Source organism: Primulina eburnea, chromosome 9, assembly GCF_022965805.1.
Source record: "Primulina eburnea isolate SZY01 chromosome 9, ASM2296580v1, whole genome shotgun sequence".
Classification (NCBI taxonomy): Eukaryota; Viridiplantae; Streptophyta; class Magnoliopsida; order Lamiales; family Gesneriaceae; genus Primulina; species Primulina eburnea.
In genome coordinates, this window is record NC_133109.1 from 5,516,106 (window position 1) to 5,542,259 (window position 26,154).

A 26,154-nucleotide genomic window follows, 5' to 3' on the forward strand; every position below is an offset into this window, starting at 1 on the left:
AAAAATTGCAGTCATTAAGTTCAAAATTGAAGGCCAATTTAATACATTATGTAAAAAATATATAATAAATTAAAATAAATATTTGTCCTTATTTTTTTTAGTTGGCGAGTTTGCTAAAATTGTATTAATCCGAAACCTCGTCTCAAGTCTGTGAACATGGGTTTCAGATGAACTATAAAATAATTGTCCGCAAATTTACCCATAAACAAAATACATTTTGTTTTTATTTTCATGCAAAAAAATAAGGAAATTTTTTTGCTCTAAAAGTTTAGTTTATAATATTCCACGTTACGAGCAGGGAAGAGGGACGCCAAAACATGGGTGGTTAGACGCGACTCATTGTCATCCCTAATATATTATATTCACAAAGTTCATTTCTCTAAATGTTGGAAATAAATAATATAATTTAATATTTATTGAACAAAACAGTTATGAATGTGAATCAAATTACTAGATTATGTAAGTAAATACAAGTTTTTATGAATTTAAATTTAACTTCGTCTGAATTTTAAATTATTATGGTTATATACAGTCGAACTCATTTATTTTATTTTAATTTAATATATATGACTAAATTAATTGATTTTTACAGAAATTTATCCTGTAAAGATTTGTCATTTATGTATTTTCAAAAAATACATAATTTTTATTATATTTAGATTGTTTAAAATTAAGTTGGTCAAGAGCAGTTAGGATAAAAAAAATTCACTTTTGACACACTAGTGTTTTTTTTAACAAGAAAATGGCTTCCATTTGTTAAAGAGTGGGTCTCTTGTGAGACAATCTTACAAATTTTTATTTGTGAGACGGGTCAATCCTACCGATATTCACAATAAAAAATAATAATCTTAGCATAAAAAGAAATAATTTTTCATAGATGACCCAAATAAGAGATCTGTCTCACAAAATACAACTCGTGAGATCGTCTAACACAAGTTTTTATCTTTGCTAAAATAAGCATTGTTCTATTATTGTACTGTATTTAATCAAATCTACGGACAGGTGATAGGTTTTAGTCTCCATATATACATTAAATTATTTGACATAAAATAATTTTTATATAAAGAATCTAAAAGATTTATATTAACTTGAAATCTTTATAAATTATTTTATATAAATTTTCGATAATTAACTAGAATAATCATTTAAATATGATAACATTTTATTATTTTAAGTTTTTCATATTAGGAATGATATGATCATTTAAAAATTCAAGTGTACGTAAATATAATAAATATTTTATTGGGGTATGGTAAATATAAATAACATAAAAAAATCTATATAAAAAATATGTTCTTATCATAGGATTTATAAATGAAAATGGAGCAATTTTTCGGTATATAAAAAATTACTTCACGATCCCTGATGCTGGGTATTAACTATTTATTATTTAGGGTCTTAATTTCTCAATTTTTTATTTTGTTAAAATATAAATTACTTTAATAATAATAATAATAATAATAATAATAATAATATAATAATAATAATAATAATAATAATAATAATAATAATAAAGTTAGACATCGAAAAATACCAATATATTTTAAAAAATATATGAATTTATAAATTATTTAAATACATATATATGGATCTTGTAGGTTGTAGCTGTGGAATTAACCATACGTCATTATTCGGTAAAGTACCATTTTACTTGACCAATTGAATGGTTGGGGCTCCATGAATCATTTCGAATTAAACAGGTAAAATGTCTAATTTATTATATAAAATCATGATGTATTATTAAAAAAAAAATTAATTCATGGACAGATTCGATAGCTACAATAACGTCACGTACCGAAAAAGGATGAATTCAAGGATGATTTTGAAAAAAAATCAAGACTAAAGCTTGTGTGAGACGGTCTCATATGTCATATATTGTGAGAAAGATCTCTTATGTGGATCATTTATGAAAAAGTATCAGTTGTTATTGTGAATATCGGTACGGTTGACCCCTTTCACGGATAAAGATTCGTGAGACCGTCTCGTCAGAGACGGTATCATATAAATATATTAGAAACTTGAATTAAGTTTGATAGACGAGAGAGTAAACTCTAAATGAAACAGAGTTTAAAGATTTATTTGAAATTTGCAATCGATTAACCATAGGTCATATTCAGTAGACCAATTGAATGGTTGGGGTTCCACGAATTCATTTGTAATTTATGATACTTACATGCATGGCCCTCCCTCCACTTTATTAATTCTATGCCAACTTGTACGCAATTATCACGTGCTTAATGGAGCCATTAATACCAGAGCTAGAGGCTTCGATTCTTTAATAATGGTGCATTTCAATTTTCTTCTTCTTTGTGGAAACCCATGAATTCTGTATTTGCATCAAGTGAGCAATCTTAGTAGCGGGTTCTTTTGTGTAAGAATATAATGTTGAAGGCAAGGCAAGATTCTGATGGGCGTGGGCCGGAAAAGGCGCCTGAGCAGTCCAATTTTGTGCAGACGTGCAATCTTTTGAGTCAGTTTGTGAAGAGGAAAGGGAGTCTCAGAGATTTGAATCTTGAAATTGGTGGAAAGATTGAGAGCCTGGAAGCAATTGGTACACTTTTATCTTTTTCGTGTTTTTGATTCCTTGCTCTGGTTTGGCTATGATTTGATCTCTGTTCTGTCAAGAGAAGTTTAATCTTCACCATTCAGCTCTAAATTAGAGTGAGATAAATTTGTGTGATTTCAGTGAAATCCAGATCGTGTCACGCTGCTTCAGCTCCACCAGCATTGAATTCACCAACAAACAAGGAAAAATCAGCTCAGCCCCGAACAGAGCAACGGCCATCAAATGAACACTTTCGCCGATTGGCCTCGATGGAATCCTTCATTGATGCAGATTACACCTCGAAAAGCCCGAGGTAATTTTTTCAATCTCAATAACCCATTTCATGTTTACAACGTTGATTTAGAAACTTTTGAGGGGCGTTGGACTGAAGTCGCCGTAATCCGACTAATTTCAGCGAAGAAACAGCAACCGCGAAGCGCAAGATTGCTCAGCTGACCATGTTCTACGGGGGCAGAGTGTTCATATTCGATGATTATCCAGAAGACAGGGCCAAAGAGCTTGTGGCCCTGGCAAAAAAGGGAAGCTCACAAATGTCATATGGCATTTTCTCGAGCAATTTTCCACAAGAAAAAAGGGGTGCCGGCGCGAGAGTGGGGCTTCCGCCTCGGCCGCAAGCTACTGGTGCTCATAACCACATTGTCATTTCGTCGAACAGTTGTAAGGAGAAAACGGAGGCCGACGCGGATAAGGACGTGGAGTCGAGCTCCAAAGGCAAAGAACCTGGTTCACCACTGAATGAGGCCACTGATTCCGGTAATTCTTTTTTAAAATGCGTAATTTAATTTAATAGAACAAAACGACGGCTTCTATCATTTTCCAAAGTTACTGAAATTCAAAACTAATTATTTTTTCTTTCCTTTACGATATCATAGATATGCCAATCGCAAGAAGATCCTCACTCCATCGATTTCTTGAGAAGAGAAAAGACAGGTAATTGATGATTCCGGCTAAATTGAGTTATTAGGGTGGGCAATTTACCAGGTCAGATTGTGTTTCTTTCCTAAGATTGCTGAGAACTAGGCAGAAAGATTCCGAGCTGAGTATTCTGCACATTTGTAAGGTAAAGAAAGTTAGTGGGGGCATCAGAAGGTTTTTGATGTAGTTATTCCGACGCTCAAGTCAGTCGAATATCCGCACAAATGATAGAGAATATATAGTGGGTTGTGGAAATGTTAAGCGAATCTTTTAATGATCAATCAAAACCGAGTATTTATAGGGGAAAAAGTAATGATGACATTGTTTTCAATGCTCGGACACTCCTCATTATCAGACAATTGCCCACGCCCTGCTCTCTGACACTGTTACGACTGACAACTCATACTACTTCTAGTCTTATCATATCGGCTCCATATTCGAGGCATGTCGATCTGTACTTGTGGGCCCAGAGTCGATGCATGTCTCGAGAGGCTCGGGTAGTTGTCGTGATGTAAGGGCACAGACAGGGTCCATAATCCATTATAATAGGCTGGGAGCCCATGCTTGTATGAGTATGTGCTGGTCTAATCAGCTTATCTAGTTGTTGCATACCCAGAAATGGTTTATAGATCAATCTCTTTACCAAGGCTGGTTCTCCCTCAGTAGCTCCATGCTCTCGATCTCTTACTATGTCCGAGCCCGAGGACCACTCCCTTCTTAAATATTCGGGCTAGAGTCCTCCTCCATGTCCCGAAGGGTAAGTGATATGCTTGGTTGAAGTTTTTAGAAGGGATGGTTGAATAAACATTTCCTAAAATTTCTTTGTTAAAAAATAATTCAGTCTGATTAGAAACTGAACTTGGTATTTTCGATTGTTAATGTTAGTTAGTTAACAAAATATGTGCGGAAAAAATCCAAACTGAAAAATTAGAACAATACAAATAATGGTTTGACTGAGTAAACTGGATGGAAAATTGAATGTAAAATGTACGCAAGTTTGTTTCTGATTGTTCGGAGAACTCAAGCTCCTACGGTCACCCGTTTTCTTTTTGGGAATGTGGTCCAGACTAGGACCACATTTGAGAACCAAGTAAGGAACTGTACTTCTCGTATGTGTCTAGCCTTAAGAAATTCTTGCACTTGCTCAGCTATTACTCTGTCCTTCTCGGGTACAAAATGTCTTTTCTTCTGCATAATAGGTCGTAACCCAAGATAATGCTTAATTTGTCCTCAGCAACATAGACCGAGATCCCGACTAGCTCCGAGGGAGAACATGCAAAGATGTTTGCATTCCACTGTAAACAAGCCAACAACTTGGTCTGGGTAAAGGATTCAAGATATCGGGCCATTTTTGTAGTTTTCCTGGGATATAAGAAAACCAGATCCACTTCTTCCTGCTATTCCTCCATCACGACATGAACCTCGTCCTTACTTGTTCTCTTCTTCTCACCCAGACTATCTCAGCATAGCATATTCGAAAGGATGATTGATCTCCCCGAACTTCTCCCACTCGGTTCCCCACGAGAAATTTGATTTTTTGATGGTAAGTTGAGGTCGTGACCATGAGGGAATCCATGGTCTGCCTTACCAGAATTATGTTATATGAGGAGGAAGCACTTACCACTGTGAAAGCTGTCATGATTGACTTTCTTAGGTCCTCAGTTCCGACTATCATGTGAAGCACTCTCTCTCCTTGCGAGTATAGAGTAAGATCAACAAATAAAAAAAACAGTCACGACTTGTTCCAACTTGTAGCCCTTTAAAACCATCTGGTCACGAGCTTCTTGAAATATGACTTTAACTGAATTGCCTGAATCCACAAACACTCGCCTTACATCATAGTTGGGAATCTTAGCCTGAATGACCAAGGCATCATTAAGAGGTAAGTTGATGCCTTGCAAATCTTGGGGGCCAAAACAGATCATCGGCCCCAACTCCCCCGCTTCCATTAGCCACTCCCAAACTTTCTTGTCGGCTCCAGGCCTTCCGAGCTCGGTTAGAGACAACTTTTGTAAATCCTCCCGTAATCATTTTGATCACTCCCAAAGTAGAGGATTTTCCACAGTTTTGGTCAACTCAGACCCTATCTCCTTGAGAGGGCTTATCATGATTTCTCGGTCTTGATTGGAAACCTTCGGTGTTGGCAAGGATGACGAGACCTGGTTTTCTGGGTACCCATGGAACTCTCAAAGTTTTCTTCATTGACGGACCGACTTCGACAGAATGGACCTTTTTTAACTGCATGCACTCACTGGTATCATTGCTTCATCCTGGTGAAATGTGCAAAATTTCATTGTTACTCGCGAGTCTTAAGAGGACCGTAAGGGCTTTTAGACAGTCTTATCTTCATCACAGAGATTTACTACCCGATCTTTTCAAATCTTTAAGGGCGTCTATTAAGAAAAGTAGAGTGTTTCCTCTTTGTATCCGATCCTCTGATTTTCCTACTCGGTCCCTTATTTCTTTCTTCATGGCTTCCATCTTTCTGTGGCCATCTTCTATATTGATGTACTTTTCTACCCGAAATAGTAGATCTTCAAAATCTCGAGGCAGCTTCTTTACCATGGACCGGAAGAAATCTCCTTCTGGAGTCCCTGCGTAAAAGCTGTGATTTTTGTTTTAGGAGCACGTGATGGTACTTCCAAGGTTTTTTTGTTAAACTTGTGGATATACACCTACAATGACTTGTCCTCATTCCACTTCACCTCGAACAAGCTAAAAGCAGTCTCCTTATATTTCTTGTTGCTACTAAAGTAATGTAAGAAAATGCTCTGGAAATCCTCAAAAGAGTTGATACACTGTAAATCAAGTTTGTCAAACCATTGTTGGGCTGAGTTCACCAACATGTTCAAGAAAGCTTTACAGTTGATATTTTCATCGTAGCAATGCAGCATGAACATGTTCTCGAATCAGAATAAATGTTCCTCTAGATTAGTTTCTGTCATACGCCTGATTTTGCCTGACTTGTAGTGGACATGCAAAAGGGTTCATCCATTATTTGTATGGAGAATGGATAGCCTTTTCATTGGACCAAGGGAGCTCGAGAAGACCCGGTTTGTCCTTCTACCTTATTCACATTTTCCTTATATCTTTCAATTCTACGGGAATGTGTTAAGAGCTTTGGAACCTTCCCGAGAGCTTTCTTCCTTTATTGACTTGTCCCGAAGATTAGATTCATCCTCAGATCCTTCTTCCCGATGAATGTGGCAGCTGTTGGGGAGGCAACTTATCTGTTATGGCTTTTTGGACGCCGCTGCTATCCACTGGGTCAGCTGCTCTGGATTGATAGTTAAAGTTTGCTGAGGGGGATGATTTATTAGGAGAACCCTGAGTCCTTGGTCTCCCTTCCAGAATCATCCATCCGAACTCATTTTGGAGTAGAAATCACATCTTTGCCTATATATCTGACTTCCCACAGATGCACTAATGATGATACCCGACTAAATTGGGTGAGTTGGATGGGCAATTTACTTTGTCGGGTAATGTTTCTTTTTTGGGAGTGTAGGGAACCAACAGAAGGATCTCGGGTTGAGTGATTTGCAAAGTTGGAAAGGAAAGAATGTTAGTGGGACGCCGAGAGGATTTTCGACATAGTCGTTTCGATGCTCAAGTCAGTCGAGTATTCGTGCAAAGGAAAGTTCTATATAGAGAATATATAGTGGGTACTTGTGGAAAGACTAAGTGAATCTCCTTAATGATCGAGCAAACCGAAATAATTTAGAAGAAAAACTAATGATGACCTTGTTTTCAGTCTACGGCCGCTCCTCATGACCATATAGTTTCCATGCCCTGCCCTCTGACACTATTACGAATGACAACTCATATTGTTTCTAGTCTTATCAAATCGTCCCCATATGTGTTGATTGATATACTAATGATTCCGAGGGATGACAATCCATACTTGTGGACCCAGAGTCAATGTCTGTCCCGAGATGCTCGAGCAGTGGTCCTGAAGCGAGGGTATAGACAGGGTCCCTGATCTATTATCATAACCTTCTTACACAACCTGGAGTAGGCTGATAGCTCATACTTGTACGAGTATGTGCTGGTCTAATCAGCTTCTCTAGTTGTTGTATACATAATGATAGTTTATATAAGAGCACTCTCTTTAACCGGACTGGTTCTCCCCTCGGTAACCCTGATTCCCGATCTCTTGCTCTGCCCGATTTTGAGGATGATCTGGACTCTTTCTGGGGCATCACCAGTAATCATCAATTATCTTTCACTTTTTTCCTTTATTTAATTTTTATTTGAGAAATTGTACGTACGATTCAGATTATATATTATTTTTTAAGGATTTTCTTTGTCATTCTTTCATCAAACATTCAACTCTTTTTACAATAAATTATCCAGATATTTTAAGGGAAAATTGTAAATAAATCCCTAACACCCAACTCAAAATTATTCAAACTCCCTATACCTAAAAACCTTTGTTTAAACTCCCTATAAGTTTAAAAAAGACAAAAATACCCCTTATTCTCTATTGATTTTAATTGATCCTCCGCGCTTTAGAAAATGGCTATGGCAATATGCTATACTTTGTACATCAAAGGGTTGAGAAAATCCTTGAAACCCAGGAAGAAATTCTTGGGATATTAAAGGATATTCAAACAAGAATTCAAAAACTAGAACAACAACCAAGTTCTAGTAAAAGAACTTCAGGAGGATGGTTACCTACCATCATTTGGTACCGAACCTTTGTTACATCAACAAGGAAAGGCCAGAGTGGTGTCAAAACCTTAAACTGAAGAAGAAAAGATGATCAATCTAATTAAGTCTGTCTCATAAAAGAAATTAATCTGATGACAACCTTAGAAAGGATTGGTTTGGAAGATCTACAAGAGCTTGCGGAATCTTTCGCAAATCTCAAAGTAGTAGATCTAAATATGAGCACAGCAGTAGGTGAAACACCACGTGCTATAAGTTGGTCATCTTCTCAAGAACCACTAAGGGAAAGTATGGGATCTCATAATATAAATATAAGAGAATCTCAAACTGATTTCCATACTGGTGGAGGATCACACCCAGCGGGAACAAGGGCGAGGAGAAATCAAATTCCTTTACACCAAACACCCTATGAAAAAACTGTTTTGGATCCTATACATCCTTACGGAGTTATGCTTAACCTTGATGTATTAGACTTCAAAAACAGAGAAGATCTCATAGACGATTGACATCTGCTATGAGAATTGCAGGAGGAACACTTGATCTCAACAAAGAAGGATTCATTAAACTGTTAGAAATGTGTCTTATGAGATCAGTGAAAATTGCTTGGGACATGACTTCATTAGACATAAAGGAGTCGGTTCTAGCTGGTGAATCTCCTAGTGAGATCGCTGGAAAAATGGCCACCCTATTTAAAGCATACTTTATATGGGTAGACTATTTCAATAGTCAAGATACAGAGAAGAAGAAGAAATACACTCAAGCTCTGTATAGTCTTCAATTACATGACATATGTTTGGTGAATGAATACATTATGTTATTCACTAAATATAGATGGAATTCAGGAGTAGAAGAAGATATAGCTATGCAGCTTTTCTTCGCAAAAATGTCAAGCCCTTGGAGAGAAATGCTCATAAGGGAATACATACTTGGTAATCCAGATACGTTGGCAAGAAGAACCTCTTTCCTTAAAGGAAAATTGGCAGAATGGTGTCACATGACAGCATTACAAAAGAATTACAAACGATTAAGAGGTATCAACAAAAGAACTCCTTTGTGTTGTAAGGAAAATGATCTTCCAACAATTATTAGAAGTAAACCACAGAAGCATAAGAGGAAAAGTTTTAGGACTCATCCTTATGCACGAAGTGGAAGAAGTTCTTGGAAACTAAGAACTGTATGGTCTAGACAGAAAGCCAGATCTTATAAATCTGGACAAAGAAGCGGACCATCGAGGAGTAGGATATCATCCCAAGCATCGAGTACATCTCGAAGCACATGAAAAACACCTACGAAGAAAACTTTCAGAAGAGCTCATACTCGAGCCAATGAAAGTTTCAAGGATTGCAATTGCTGGACATGTGGATCAAGAGGTCATATCTCGACCAACTGTCCAGAAAATGAAAAAAGAGGTATTAAACGTTTCAATCCTACCCCATATATTGAAGAAGAAGTTTATTACCAAGATCTTATTCAAGTATACCGATTTGAGGACATTGCCTCAGATGATAGTATATATGAAGAAGAAGAAGTTCTAAGTCAAGGAGAATCTGATGGAACTCAAGCGGAATCTGACTGAGGACGAGGTGTTTCGACACGAAACACATGAAGATTTATCTGGGTTTTTTAGCCAGACAACAATCTCTAATAATATGGTCCAAAGGATCATGAGAGAAAATCCTAGCTTACAGAGATATCAAGGATTCTCTGTAGGATAGATAGAAAAGTTCTTAGGAAGTCTTGGCCTAAGAAACAGAAAGCTTCATCTCATCTATAAAGTTTCCAGAAGGAAAATGGCAATCCCAATGGAACTTACGGGAAATAGAATGGAGATGCAGTTAATTCCTTCTGAAGAAATTAAGGAGGAATTACAAAAACTCAAGATAGAAGTAGCAAGGACTATGTCTTGGATTCATATTGGAGCAATCCAAATTATGATAAAGGCTACTTTCAAAGAAGGAATAGATTCGCCTATTGATATTGCTATATGCGATAAAAGAATGGGGAATCTTCAAGATTCAGTACTGGGAACTATCTGAGGAAACATTTGTGCAGGAAAGATTGTAGGAGTAATATATCCAATGATAGCCTACAACCTGGCAGATCGAGATTTCAGCAGAGCCTTGACATTACATCAAAATTTCAAAGAAAAAAGGTTGATGAAAGAAGGGAATAGACCATACTCTATTACTTATCAGATTTCATATGCTCTATCTAATTCACATCATTCTGAGTTGTTTATTAGAAACGAGTTTATTGAAATACTGAAATATTCGAAAAAGTTGCTTAGGCAATTTATCCGAAAAGAGTTGAGTTTCCTTTAATACATGAAATAGATATCCAAATACAAGACAAACCGATTCTACAAAGGAATCAAAGTCTTAGATTGGAGTCAAGAAGACTATCTTTTCAAGGAGATAGAATTACGAGTTACAGGTGGGGAAAAACACCTGTTATAGAAACCCAACCGGAGCCGAAAAGTTTTTCTACAATGGGAAAACTTAGATGCCCAGAAGGGTGGAGAGAAGTTGAAATAGTATTTGATATTACAAAGCAAAGGAATCAATTTCCTTGTAATTCAATATACTATTTAGAACAACCAATGATAGGAACTTACCAAGGACTGATTAATATCGGAGAATTGGAAGTTCATATTCAAGGGATTTCAGGGAAAGAATCAGATCGACTGATTCTTGGACTAGAGTTTCTTGAGGAACATAAACCTTTGAAACGTCTAGAGTATGGAATGGAGTTTATGGCAGAGGATAAAATGTGGAAAATCCAATGACCACAAGTCCATTCTCCATATACATTCCAGTAGAGATGTTATATGAACAATATAAGGCAGAATATTTTGCTTCTTATATTGATTCAGGAGCTGGAATTTGCACAGCAAAACGAGGAGTTTTTCCAAATAATTTGGAAGAAGAACTACCAAAGATTGATGGGAGAGATTTTTCCAGAAGAATTTTAATTTTATGTAAAGGGATTAAGATAAATGAAATTATGATTGGAGGTGCTGGACTAACACCTTGGTATAAGGTAAAGACACCACCAATTTATTTTCATAATACAAGAGCTGACATATTGTTAGAAAATAATTTCCTACAAATGTTTAAGTCATATACTAAAAAAATGAGACTAGACGATTAGTGTTCACAACACCCTGTGATCACAAAATCATAGTCCAGAGACTACGAGAGGCATTTTACAGAAAATTGCCAATCCAGTTTCGCAGCAAGCGTGGTGATTCAGGAAAACTTCTGAACCCAAAAATGAAGGATTCAAGACGGTTTGGAGAAACAATGCTCCAGTTGAGAGCTGATAAAAAACTCCAACCAGAAGATATAGAATGTCCTTAAAATAACTCTACAAACAAATGAAGTAGAGTTTGAAGCTAAGGTATCATTGGAAGATGTCAAGAAGAGGATCAGAGAAAATTATAATGAAGATCCCTTGGCATGGTGGGACATAAATCAACTCAAGGCTTGCCTTAAGAACAAGGAAGGCAAAGAGTATGAATTTGTCCGTTGTAAACCAATCCCAATGAACATCATTGATCAAAGGGATATGCAGATTATAACCAAGGAACATTTGGACCTTGGTTTAATCAAAGCAGGTATGTCACCATATAGCAGTCCAGGTTTTCTCGTAAGAAATCATGGTGAAATTAAACGAGGAAAACCCAGATTGGTTATTAATTATCAAGAAATTAATAAAATTCTGGGGTTTGATGGGTATTTTATACCTAGCAGAGAACACTTGATTAGTTGCATTCGCAATGCCAAGATATTCTCTAAATTTGATTGCAAGTCCGAATTCTATCAGATTCAGATGCAGGAAGAAAGCAAGAAATTCACAGCTTTCTCTACACCTCAAGGACATTATATCTGGGAAGTATTACCAATGGGATTGGCTAATTCACCACAGATATTTCAAAGAAAGATGGATAATCTTTTTAAAGATTATTTTAAGTTTATGTTTGTTTATATTGATGATGTTTTAATAGCATCTAAAGATATGAATGAACATGTTAAACATTTGGAGATTTTCTCTAATGTTTGCAAGAAAGAAGGACTGATTTTATCTGAAAAGAAAGCAGTCATTGCTACAAGGAAGATTGAATTCCTTGGAATTGAAATCGATGAGTCAGGAATAATTCTGCAAGAACACATAGTGGAAAAGGTGCAGAATTTTCCAGAAAATCTCAAAGACAAGAAACAACTTCAAAGTTTTTTAGGAGTTGTTATTTTGCTGGGATGTTTATCAAAAACTAACAAAACACAGAAAAGTGTTCAGTCCATTATCGAAAAACGATGCAAGATTTATATAGACAAAAGAATACACAGAAGGACTTATCCATCTAAAGAAGGTTTGTAAAAATCTTCCAAAAATGGCTATTCCTCAAGACGAAGATGATCTGGTATTGTATACCGATGCCAGTGATCATTGGTGGGCAGCAGTTCTTACTAAGCTCACCCCAGATGGAGAACAACCATGCAGATACTACAGTGGATTATTCTCAGAGGCAGACCATTAGATGGCATATCGATGAAAAGGAATTTTATGCAGTAAAAACGGCTTTTGAAAAATGGTCATTATTTTTACTTGCAAAGAAATTTACTTTAAAAGTTGATAACACACAGGTAAAAGCTTTCTTAAGAAATAGGATTGAGTCTAAACCTGAGAAAGCCAGATTATTAAGATGGCAAGCACTATGTCAGAATTATATTTTTGATATTGTGATAATAAAATCTCATGAAAATATTCTTGCAGATTTTTTAACAAGAGATGGACAGCATTGACATTGATGCTATTATCAAGATGCAGAGGCATTTGAGGGAACACCTTGAAATCCTTCAAACCGAGTTCAACAAGTTGGCCGTTAACGCAGAAGTTGCGGAAAGGCTACAACAAGCTGATAAGAGAATTGTCTCTGATCGAATTACAGGTTGTTTACAGTCATATACTCAGTTATGGTCTGTAATGTAAAGGCCTATCCTCCAAGGCATTGAGAAGCCATTGGTTTCCCAGATGGAGAGTTTTCGAGTACATGACTCTATACCTATAGCGGGGGATTTAAATACCCATTGCACGAGTGTTAAGTCGGGATCATCACCAGATGAGTCGGCTGAAACAAAAATTGAGACTCCTGATCCTTATCTTGAGTCTTCAAGTCAACCCTTCACCTCGGGGATTGAAGAGGGAGAGATCAACCTTAGGCTTCGTACTGACAAAGGCAAATCTAAGGTTGGTACTAATGAATTTGCTATTTCTCCGTTTCAGGTTTACCAACAGAATTGGGAGAAATTTAAAACAAGAATTGACATTAACCCAGCTACCAATAGGGTTGATGTTTCAGGGAAATATCCAAGGGTATGGATGAAACCAAATTCATATCCAAAGGAGGTTAAAGCATGGTATTAATTCGGGGCTCTTGCCTCAGTTTATACTATATCACCAAGCTTTCCGGAAATCTCAGGGCTACCAAAGTAGATCCAGGAATCTGTTCACGAGACTTGGGCGAATAATGATTACTTGTCCAGAGGAGATGTTTTGGAGCTATACTTATTTAGTGCAGCAGCAGAACCAGCAGGAAAAGGCTCCCATGAAGCCTTTCATTTCATTAAGTTAAGGAGGCCGGATACAAATGTTCAAAGATTTATCAAGGACCCTCCAACAAAAGAAACACCCCTGGTTACTTCAATTTCTGAAGATGATATGTCTACCAGAAGAGCTTGGGGTCTATGGGTCTGTCTCACTGAGATGGACAAAGTCAAGTTCCCGCTCAAATTTTATAATCATTCAGTGAACGGATCGTTCCTGTTAAACACCATGATAGGAAAAACCACAAGTTTTGCAGAAGATTTATTCGAGAAAAAGAGAAATCTTTTGTGGAACAGCAAGCTGCCGACTAGTAAAGAGACTCGCCGAAAATTTTGTAATATGGCACATATAGGAAGATGGTCAGAAAACATCTGCCTTGAATGCCAAAACCAGAAGGAACCTGAATTGGGTAAAGGATTCAAACCTAGATCTGATCGAAAACACTTTACCGACACAAGCACAAGTGGGGATGGACCACAATCACGTTTTCCTCGAGGAAAACGAAAGACAAAGATTCCTCGACAAAATTAAAGGTGTACATGTGATCAGCCCACTAGCAAAAAAGAAAACCTACCATGTGAGTGGAAGGACAAGGACCACCAATAATAGGTGGTAGATGACACAGAAAACTACTAATAATGAGTGGTAAAAGCCGAAAGAAAATTGGATACTTTAAAAAGGAATCCAATAAAGAAAACAAGTAAACTGGACCCAAACTTTACACTATAAATAAGGGTAAATTGAACCAGTTAAACACACCGAAATCAAAACTTAAAAATGTACCGTGTATATCTGAAAGTTTTGAAAAGAAGAATTAATTACAAGAGAAAGCAGGCGGATGCTCTTGAATGGCTAGTCCAACATTTCCAGGAAAAAGGAGGCGAGATTACCGTATACATCTTATATACTCATCGTCAATGGTATCTCAGAGAAATAAAAGAAGACGAGAAGTTAATTTCTAGATTAATAATCTAGAAAAAGACAGGTCAAGAAGGGACCACTCAACCACTATATGGTCCCCAAGCAAGCTGTAAAGGCTTATGAAGATTTGAAGTCCGAGTTTCAAATCCGAAGGAGTCTTCTATAAATAAAGAAGCAGAAGGAAGATGAAGGCATCGATCAACCTCTTCAATTTTCTTCAAACTATTTGTAATAATTTTCTTTCAAATATGTGTGTAGTGAGTTCAGCTACTATTAGTAGCTAAGCAAGTTTCTCCTCCTCTACAGGAGGTTACTATGTAATAAATATATATTTGTGTTTAAATAAAGAGATCTTTGCTCTTAGCCCCTCTCATGTATTATTTTCAAAATTTTATCTTTTACTATACACTCTAAGGTAGGAAACGAATTAGAGTTGTGCCAAGTGCTGCTGAAGGAATCTGTGTATGTAACCATCGGTTGCGACCGCGTGGTTGGGCTATGAGGAGCAGTCTGTAAAATACGGTGGATATAATCCGGTGGTACTCCGGTCAAAGAGGTAAAAGATTTAATTTATTTTACGGAAGCATGATGGGTCATTAATTTAAAAAGAAAAATAAATTACTAAAACAATGGTATAAGGGTATTATTGGAAATTTTAAAATATTAGGGAGCTGAAACAAAGAATTGAAAGGATAGGGAGTAAAGATAAAGTTGAGAAGGGATGTAAGGAGTTATTGAAAGTTTACCCTAAATAATTTATAATATCCTCATACTAAATAGTTTTTATTATCTCATCTTATGTGCTCCCTTTCAAGTAATAACCCGACTCATTAATATAACATTCGATTTTAAATTGGTCACATCCACCACGATGTTTAGCTCTTCGACATCTCTATCGCGATTATTTTTATATAAATATAAACAAATTTAAATTTACTAAAATTTGTATTCGTTATTGTTGTAGGGCTGCTGGAAGAGGGCCTTACCAAATTCAAGAGCCAGCTGCTTCTTCTTCATGGAAGGTTGATGAACAGCTGGAGCTCAAATTGTAGTGGTAAATATAATTATATTAATATATTCAGAAAATAATTAAATAACCTTTTGAGATTACGTTTATACCCCCCTCATTGAGTTTGGGGAGCAGCCGATTGTCAATTTATCCTTTATTTGGAATGTGTTGCGATTTTTAATTTAATTATCATTAAAATATACAAATAATATATATATGTCCTAGCTAGAGTTTTATGATTCAAAAAACTCCGGTAAATTGTGTGAGACGAATATTCTATTTGAGTCATCAATTAAAAATCATTACTTTTTATTGTAAATATGAGCATGATTGACCGTCTCACGAATAAAATTTCACGAGACAGTCTTAAAACAAACATAATCTTCATTATTTGATTAGTTTCCAGGGTGGGCCCATTAATTTTGGCTGGGGAAGTTGAATGCGAACATGCATAGACATATACATACATATATATATGTACGTATTGTATGTATAGATAGAGAGTTGGTATTTGAAAGTTCTCAGAAAGAATGTATGCAGAAATATATGTATCTCACAAGTGACACAAGTAACTTAGGGCAACCGTACAAGTGATCACAATCCTCAAGAATTCCATTGATGTTGTCTCATTTTCATTTGAAATAATTTTTCTTGCTTCAAACTTCATACCCTTTTTCGGTTCAAATTACTTGTGCAAATACTTACACCTATCACCAAAATAGCACCTTCCTTGAGGATAATATCGACACGTTTGCTTTTGTTCATGAACTAGAGGATTCCCAACTGCAGTAGAGCTCACCTGATTATGATATGCATGATTTTGCTGGGAATAGCTTGGAGGATTGCGGATCGTATGAGATTGGGCATGAAATGGACTTGTATGATTGCTTGGCCTCCAAATTTCTTCACAATATTGCCTTGGAGTTGGAAATGGCCCTAGGATGTGACAATTTGCAGAACTGTAGTCCTTATGCTGTTGGTTTCGACTCTCCTCATGCTTCCCCTTTTGCTTGAGTTCCTGATTTCTGTTCTGGTTTTCCTTTCCTACTTCCCTAATATAAAAGAGAAGTTCACAAGTTATTGAGAAATAATTTTCTAGTGTTGCAGGTTTAAAAGAATGCGGTATGACCACCCGATTCTAGAAATGTTTATACTTTTATTCCAAACACATTTGTTTAGAAACTACTATGTGGACCATCAATAACTTTATTTGCATATATACCATACCTATTCAATTTCTGTGTTTTGTGCATTTCTTTCTTTTGTATTCGTGCTTCCCTACTCAAGCGGGCAGCACCCCCTCTAGTATGCTTTTCCAACAATATTTTATGCCTTTCCCCTTCGTCTACCCATTTCTGAAGTGCCACAAAAGCAAAAGGTAGCACGCATATTACACAATACGATGACAAATGAATAGAAGAAACATTTCGACTCGACACAAACCTGTCTCAAGGTTTTCAACCTGTAAAGGTTCCTGCCTTTAATGAGAAGGGGATGAAGTGGAGGCAGTGGTTTCTCTCCTTTGCTCCACAACACTTCGATCTGCTCAAAACCCAAACTTTAAGTTCAATTTCATCGAATTGGAAAAGAAAGAAATATACATAAAAGTGATGCATAATCTATAGTCGGAATCCCAATGAATCCAGTCATAATATATTTAAGCTTCTTGAATGAATATGTGGGAGTTTGTCAATTGTATTGGCAAAAACGAGGAAGTGTCATTGTAGGAGCTTATTATGCATAGTTTTATAACCTACCGTAAATGTGTGTTGCTGTTTGGCAGCACCGTAGCCTTCCTTAACAATCCGACCCGCGACTACCCGTGTACCACAAGGGGTGCCATTCCCACCTCGAGATGCAATATTGAATCTGAGCCATGAAAGATAAATAAGAAACGAACCATCCATGGGCAATTTTTTAAACTCCTTGATTTTTAGTTCAAATTTTCCAAATCAATTGTTTCAATGTTTTGGAAAAAAATATCATTGTTGTCCCTCGACTGGAGATTCCTAAGACTGCGGGTAAAGAAGAAAATGCATCAATTTTAGTGTCTTTATCAGATGCAATTGTGCTATCTCTGGAAAAAGATACCACAGGCTCTGTAGAGGTAAATAGCTTCACTAGGCGTGGGTCGAAATACTTACAGTTCATACACATTCTGTTCAAACATAACCACATCTCCCATGCATGCATCACCTGCAGAATTTGGACTTAATATTTGATTGAAAAAGGTAAAACCGAAGACGGAAAGCATATGAGCGAAGACAGACTCAGTAGAGGGAGAGTAACGCAATCACAATTCCCAAACAATTTGTATCTTTTCTTTGAAATTTAAATTTCATGCACGTTGATTCGGCCCTAATTAAATTGGTATCATTTATCACGAGTTCTTGAATCACAAACTATTAGGCATAAAACTCTCAGTTCAAAAAGCATACAAAGAAATACCTTTGCAATTGAGAAGAAAACTAGATGCTGGATAAATACTTTCTCCACCACCGTTGATGATACTGAGATGTGTGCACAAGCAATGAAATGATTGAATCCGAATGAACAAGAACCTTTTATATTAAAGTTGAACAACCAGAAAAGTATATTACTCGATATGCTCTTTAATCCTCTGAATTAGTGTGTCTTTATTGCCGCTTAATCTTAATCCATGTTTCCTTAGATAAATCTTGCACTGATCCACTTTCAGTTTCTGCATCTCACCCCCTGAAAGAATAACAAAAACAGCAGTAAACTACAAAATACAGCCTTCGCCATACAAGAACTGTAGGTTGTGATGCGAAATTTTACTTAGTCTAACTAGGAAGATCGTACATATGCACATAATGACATAAAGAATGAAAACTATCATATTATGTGTAATTTCTCACGAAAATGCAACTTTCATCTCCAAAATACAAGAAGTCACTTCCGTTCATCCAAAATCTTGAATCTGGCCATGTGTAAACCACACAACTAAAGAAAACAATCGATCTTATTAGATTTCGGATCAAACCTTCAATATTTATCTGAACAGTTTCATAAGTTTTGTAGTCTTGCTCAGAAAGATCGGGTCCAACCTTTGTTATCAAGTCAGGGTCTTCCCCGTTCTTTTCATTCGCTCCCTTCAAGCTGCTACGAAAACAAGGCATGCCCGCATAAACATTCTTGCAGGAAAATGATGTCAAGGTCTAAAAAATAAATATTTTAAGAAGCATACACCTCAAAATTAATAAAACGTCATTTCCCACATAACAATTCAGCAAAAAATATTCTGAGATTGAAAATCAGCCCTCGTTTCAGAACGGGTGTGTGTGTGTCACACGCATCTAATCAGAATCCACATAAAGAAACAAAATTCACTGGTGGGTTTCCACAAAATAACTCTTTTGCTTACTGGGCTTTCATCTTTTTCTTGATGGAGAAATTTGAGAAGGTTAATCGAGTCTCCTCGAGAACATCGAAACTCGGGTCGTCCTGTGTATCGTCAGAATCGTATCCATCACTATCGGATTCATAGTGCATTTGCTGCTCAGAAACTTCCATTGTTTTCTATGAATTCTGAGACAGCTTCAAAGGTTGTTTTATTTGCGAGATTTTGGGGTTTCACCTTTCAGTTTCTTGTTTTTTTTTTTGAATCGGTCTCTGTATTTGAAAAGGTATCCGTTGGCAGACGGAATTAAGAACAAAATTTGGGCCTTTAATTGGCCTCGGGTGAATGAGAGCATTGGTGCGAATCGGAATATTTAGAAATATAACATACATTGACTCTCACTTATATCTATGACTTTATTTTTTTATTGTTACTTCTTTACTTTTTTTTACATAAATCCAATAATAAAATCATTTTGACATAAATCTAATAAGAAAAGAATGCTTATGTTTCAAAATTGAAAAAAATTACAAATGTCAACAGATATGTTTTGAAAAAAAACGAACTAGAATCACAAATGATGTTTTGTTGTTTGTTTACGACATACCAGACAAAACATATAAAATGAATTTTCATTTTCAAGTTTTCATTTTAAATTGAGAAATAAAGAAATAAAATTGGATGCAATGAAGTATTTGGTTGGTTTATTTAATAATGAGATGCCAAAAATACTAAAAAAATTAGAAAAATAATAAATAGAAATGGTCTGTTTATTATTTTAGTTTTGCTATTTATTAAAAATTACTTAAAGTTTAATCTTATGGAACTGTGAGAAAATCGAAAACAATACAAATGCTAACACATGTATTCTTTCTCATTAGCTCAAATGTCCAAAGAACAACATATCTTTGAAATAGATGAAAAACAAGAACTCATAAGTTCCAAAATCTCAACTTAACAAGAATTAGAAAAATTTAAAAGAATAACAAATTCCAGCATGCATGTTCTTCCCCCATTAGCTCAAATGTCAAAGGAACATGTCATTGAAACAGAGGAAAAATATGAACATGTAAGTTCAAAAATACCAACTTAACAATATTTAAAAAAATTAAATACATATATTAAACTATTGATTTCTTCTTTCTGCCTTTAAATTCACCGTTAGAAGGAATCCTCATTTTCTGTGTTCTCCTTTTGTTAACTCTAATCTTAGAAGGTAGTACAATCAGATAATCAATGCCAGCAGGTATGTCCCATTCTTTAGAGGGGGAATATGATAAATAGTTTCCGTGTATGCCAAAGCTCATACATTTGTAGTATAATAATGTGAGCACAATTCATATATGTCTATACCATGGTGACCAGCAGCAGCAATAACACGTGCACAAGGAAGTTTATCAATATCGAAAACTCGATAACGACATGTTCTTCTATTTAACTCTACGATTGCATCATGACCAACTCCAATGACGTGGTATTCAAAAGTATTCATCTGAACAACTTCCATTTTCTGTGACTCAATAAACCTTGATCGCAAGGTTGTCTCAGCCCATGGAGTAAGATGATGTGTTGAAGCAACGACAGCTTTGCGGTGCTTATTAAACCACGATGAGATAAGACTTTGAATCGCATCCAACAAAGCAATAATTGGTAGCTCTCGTGCAAACACCAAATTTGCATTGATTGATTCTGATCCATTTGTTGTTATAACATTATTCCGAGAACCAGGAAAGTATGCTCTTGCCAATTTTTCTCTATCAATATTGTCCTCGAGATATTTTGTGATACGTGGATAGCTGTTTTTCATCTCTTCATACAATTCATCAAACTCAACATGTTTATAAGATTTAGCAGCTCGCACAAACAACGCAATTCCACCTACCTTGGACTTTAGCCATAACTTGATGTTTTGTCCAAGATGCCACATGCAATGCCCATGTCGTGCTTGCTTGTATACAGAGGAAAGATCGTTGATGATTCCTTTATGTCTGTCAGAAATAAAAACTCACTCAACATCATCAGATATCAAGTCATGCAACTTTTCAAAAAACCTAGTCCAAGATTCTTCGCATTCTGAATCAACAACTGCCCAAGCAATAGGATACTGGTGGTGGTTTCCATCTTGTGTTGTGGCTATCAGTAAAACACCTTATATTTTCCTGCCAAATACGTACCATCAACTGATATCACCTTCCTCATTTATCTAAATCCTGCAATACAGACACGGTAGGCCAAAAGCATATATTTGAAGCTACCATCTTCATTTACCTTCAAATGTGTTGTTGACCTTAGATTCACTTGTTCAATCATGTACAAATATGCAGGAAGTAATTTAAAAATTTTGACAGGATCTCCCCTCAGTTGATTTATGGCAAGTTGCTTCCCCGTCCAAGCTTTAAAGTAGCTAATCTTGACGCCCTTATTTTGCATTGTTTGTATTGATTTCAAGACAGGCATTTTTTGTTGTCCTCTGAAATTTTCCACCAACATATCTGATACTATAGCTACACTTGCTTGTCGGTGCCTCTTTTTTCAATCAGTCAGATCACAAGTATGCTTATTTCAATAAGTTCGAACCGATCACCGTTATGATCCCTTTTTTTGTGCTACACGCACCCTCCAACTACAATTATCATCCACACCTTACTGAATACAGAGTCGTGGTGGATTTTAAAACTCACATCTCAAATGAAGCTTTCACCGCAATATTATACAGTTCTCTTTGAACATCTATTTTGTTGTCGAACTCTTTACCAACTGACAAATCAGACTCATCGGTAAAACTATATACATGCTCACTACAAGAACCAAGAAATATAAATGTTTGGCTATCGTTGGCCACTTGTTCACCATTGTCAGACTCCAATTCAACACGTTGTTCTACTCTACAATTCACATTCTCGTTCATATTTTCCACATCATTATATTTTTTATGTTCACTTCCACCATTACTTACTATAAAGACGCCATCAAAGTGTTCATCTCTATAAAGTTCACCATTAGCGTAATCACCGAGATCATCACAAATATTACCGCCATTATCATTATCTCGACGTATACTGAATTCAAAATCAACAAAATCATCCCGACCATTTTTATCGATGTGTATATGAAATTTAGAACCACCAGAATCATCATAACCATGTGAACCAAATTCATTATCAACACTATTGTCACAAATAACTTGAACTTTCTTCTCAATTTCCAAGTGAAGTAAAGGCCTATGATGTGTATGACCAAGTAATTGATAGGTCAACAGACATTTTTCACTTCTTAAATATATCAGACTAAGAATGTGATCACAAATATGTGTTGAGTAACTGAATTTTAATTCAAGATCACTTTTGTTCAAGCCACAATTTACGTATACCTGATCTTTCAGCATTGACATGGTTACTTCAGCGTCATCAAAATTTATGGCTCCATATCCACCATTCAACCCCGAGCACCATTCAGGTTCTTCTCGCTCGTTATTTTTCCATTTTCCATCATATTAGATCAAAATAATGGCATGCGTCATTTTCTTGTAGAAAAAAGAAAGAAGTACACTATTAAGTTAAAAAAAATGCATCACTCAAAATAAAAAAAATAAAAAACAAAACAAAATTAAAATTATCTATGCATTTCATGTATGAACCTTTTTTCTAAAAAAAAAAAAACTAATACAAAAATTATTTTATTCTTTGATAATTCTGAAGAAAATATCAATTTTTCTAAAAAAAACACTAATACAAAATTTATCTTATTCTTTGGTGATTTTGACGAAATATATAAAAACAACAGAAATATATGTGAAAAATAAATATATGTGAAATCAATTCACATTCTTCTACTTTTTTTTTTCGTTTTTTCACATACTTTGCAGACAAATGAACAGAAATAACATAAATGATCAAAAAACAAATAACAAAAATTATACATACAATCATTACCTGAGATAAGCAACTGATATCAAACTGTTTTTTTTTTTTTTTTTGGTTATGAAAGATATGTAGAAGAAAGCATAAGAAAGAAAATAATCTAGAATTTGGATAGAAAATTGGAGGGAAGACGTCTAAAAAGAGATATGCATATGAAAAAAAAATTAATATTTTAGATTAGAGTTAATGAGTAATTAGGTTAGAATAATTATGTTTGAGCATGTAAGGGTAATTTTGACCAAATTCATATAAAAACTTTAAATGAAGGTTAGTTTACAAATTAAAATAATTAGAAGGTCAAAAATCTAAAAAATTATCCTATGGATGTTATATTTCAAATTATCCCGTGAGAATCTAGGTGCAATTGAGGCGAGAGATCGAATATCATACTTGGGAGTACAATCGAGTCGGGAGCTCGACTAAAAAATAATTTAGTATATTTGTCAAGACTCGATTCGAGAGCGTATCGAGATATTCGAGTTCAAAAGTTCAATTTAAGTTATATTTTCATTCTAAATAAATATGTATGTAAAATTGAGTATCTCGCATATGTAAAAATCGAGATCGATTAGATTAAAGATTCGAGCAAACTCTTGCTCGAGTCAAGTTTTGACTGAACTACTCACGAGCTACTCACGAATAATTTGACTTATTACACTCCTATGTGAGAAAGGAGTGTCAATTGGGTCAACCTGACCCCAATTATTTTTTTTCGGGTCAGATTTCGCGATACAAAAAAATTTACAAATAACGACGGAATTTTCTGTCGCTATTGTGTTACTGAAAGTATTTAGCGACATAATAGCGACGGAATATCGATCGTCAAAGAATTTAGCGTCGCGGACTTGTATAACGACCGAAAGGGCAATTTTGTCGTTATTTACGACAGAATATTTATGTTTGTCGTTAAATAATAACGACGGAAATTTAAATTTTGTCGCAATATTTATGTTTGTCGATCCAATTTGACTCGAACCCGAAAACTCTCAACCTTAACCTAGTTTTTTTTTGTCGACTTAGGTCGAGTTGGCAAGTCGAGTTTATTTTTGACACCCTAAGGAGATATGCATATATTTACCATATAGCCCTGATCTTTGAAACAAGTACAAATATTGATGTTTTGAAAAAAAAAAATTGTTAAAAATTATAAAATGTCAAGAAGACAAGTGTCAAATACATCAAGTACACGTGAGTTGAATATAAAAAAACCCAAAAAATATTCATGATTGGAAAATTTAAGTATTGATTTCTGTCCCGACCTTCCGCTCGAATTTAATTACCGATTTCTTTAAAATCCAAATTTAAGTTTCCATATCTTAGAAATTTCAAAAATTTAACACTACAACTTCAAAATTCGGGATCGCAAAAACTTATGTGAGAAGGTCTCACGGGTATTATTTGTGAGACGGATCTCTTATTTGGGTCACCCATAAAAAAATATTATTTTTTATGCTAAGAGTATTACTTTTTATTGTGATTATGAGTATTGTTGACCCGTTTCACAGATTATGATCTGTGAGACGGTCTCACATGAGACTCACTCCATAATGCAATAACGCAGAAAGAATGAAGAACGATGAACAAATTAGAAATTGAATATGAGAATCTATTTGGTCATTAAGAGTTAATAATACTCGCAATATGTTCGTACAAGTTATTTTCTTGTCTGACTTATGAAATAACCCATTTTTCCTAACGTTAAAACATGTGTATGCTTGTATTCTCTCACCCTGAGGAATCATTTGCTCCACTTTGTGTTTTAAATTAAATATTATTACATGTTACTCAAACAAACCTCGTTTTACTTAAATATCAAAAATAAAATGCACTAAACATGATGTATAAACAAAATACAATAAATCACACACAAAAATTAGATTCATCTATTTTTTAATAATAAAAAAATCAATAATAAATTATTTTAATCGTTTATCGTTCTTGAGAGTAGTGTTTTAAAAAAAAAAGATGAATCAAAATTTTTTATATGATTTATTGTATTTTGTTTATACATCATATTTTATACGTTTAACTTGTAATAATTCTTGCAAGCAAGCGGGGGTGCTGTGGTACTAGGCTGTGTGCTTCCTCCAAGGGTGGTGGCTGAAAATTTCAAATGAGGGAGATGGAAGATCTTATTGTAACCACCATTATTTTTTTAATTTAGTGAATTAAATAATTTTAGACTCTTCTAAGATATTTCATGAGAATCTTATACTTAGTAGTCAATACTACTAATATATTATTTAATTAGCATATTCTAAATTTTAAATTCACTAAATAAATAATTCGAATTCATTATAACACCAATTGAAGATCAGACAACGTCGATATATCGATAGTACAAATCTCATTCAAATAATGAAACAACGAAAATGTCGAATATCAAAATTTTCTACTGATCCAATTTTGAAAGCGGCCAGTTTTGTAAACTCCTTCAATAAAACATAAAGTTCCACTCTTCTCAGTTAATTAATAGTTAAGCTAACTTCCACAATTTCTAATATTATAATATAATCATAAATTTTCTATAAGCAATATGTAGATTGATTTCCATCAAACCGTAATCTCCTAATTCAACTCCTTAAATTTGATTATCTCAACAGAAACACATAATCCAATACATGTGTGACCCTCAATAGTTTAGGGATACAACTAACCATTGTTCATAAGTTCATGTGATTCAGAACAACATTTTTTACTATTTAGATTTACGATAATCAGCAGCATTCTTTTCATCAACCACTTGATCAAAAACGTCATAACTCAAGTCTACTTGCATGTGGTAAAAGTTTCTAGTAACATCATCCATGGTCACCTAAGTATCCCCGATACAGTGTACAAGAACTAGTACGTTATAATTAGCATACAGATTGATCTCTTCAACTCGTATTTCCTGAGAATCTGAAATCATTGGTATATCGAGAGTTGCAAATGAATTCGACAATGATATGATGTATCGTTGAGTAATAATAGTAAAATCGTATGTGCATGTAAGAAAACACATTTCTTTAAAGTACATGTCATGCTCTGGTCAGAGACTCCTTGTACTATTGACTCATAAGATCATATATGATATCTTCATATGTAGTCGAGCGGTGAATCCTTGACTGTAGTACGTTGGCTCCTTTGTATTTCGAAACTACACACGACGTTGCCACTTGATGACCCTCAATGGAGTCGCGATAAATAG

General features: G+C 35.2%; 2 protein-coding genes across 3 annotated transcripts; one reads left to right on the plus strand and one right to left on the minus strand.

The window, feature by feature from the left end:
• The first annotated feature begins 2,314 nt into the window (after positions 1–2,314).
• Positions 2,315–15,865, plus strand: LOC140840401 (jasmonate ZIM domain-containing protein 1-like). The gene is made up of 5 exons (XM_073207602.1): positions 2,315–2,551; positions 2,687–2,858; positions 2,961–3,319; positions 3,439–3,496; positions 15,639–15,865. Exons 1-5 carry the CDS (start codon positions 2,383–2,385, stop codon positions 15,724–15,726), a joined length of 846 nt encoding a protein of 281 aa, XP_073063703.1. The 5' UTR covers positions 2,315–2,382; the 3' UTR covers positions 15,727–15,865.
• A 326-nt stretch (positions 15,866–16,191) lies between these two features.
• LOC140840402 (zinc finger CCCH domain-containing protein 62-like) lies at positions 16,192–19,404 on the minus strand. Of its 2 annotated transcripts, none has more exons than XM_073207604.1 (9): positions 19,069–19,404; positions 18,688–18,803; positions 18,284–18,398; positions 18,132–18,193; positions 17,828–17,879; positions 17,441–17,552; positions 17,127–17,225; positions 16,911–17,038; positions 16,192–16,735 (listed from the first exon to the last, which is right to left on the minus strand). In XM_073207604.1, the coding sequence occupies exons 1-9, from the start codon at positions 19,215–19,217 to the stop codon at positions 16,369–16,371; spliced, it is 1,200 nt and encodes a 399-aa protein (XP_073063705.1). In that variant the 5' UTR covers positions 19,218–19,404; the 3' UTR covers positions 16,192–16,368. The 2 variants fall into 2 exon arrangements, with proteins under 2 accessions (XP_073063705.1, XP_073063704.1); XM_073207603.1 differs by having other exon boundaries at positions 18,688–18,806.
• Positions 19,405–26,154: the final 6,750 nt, after the last annotated feature.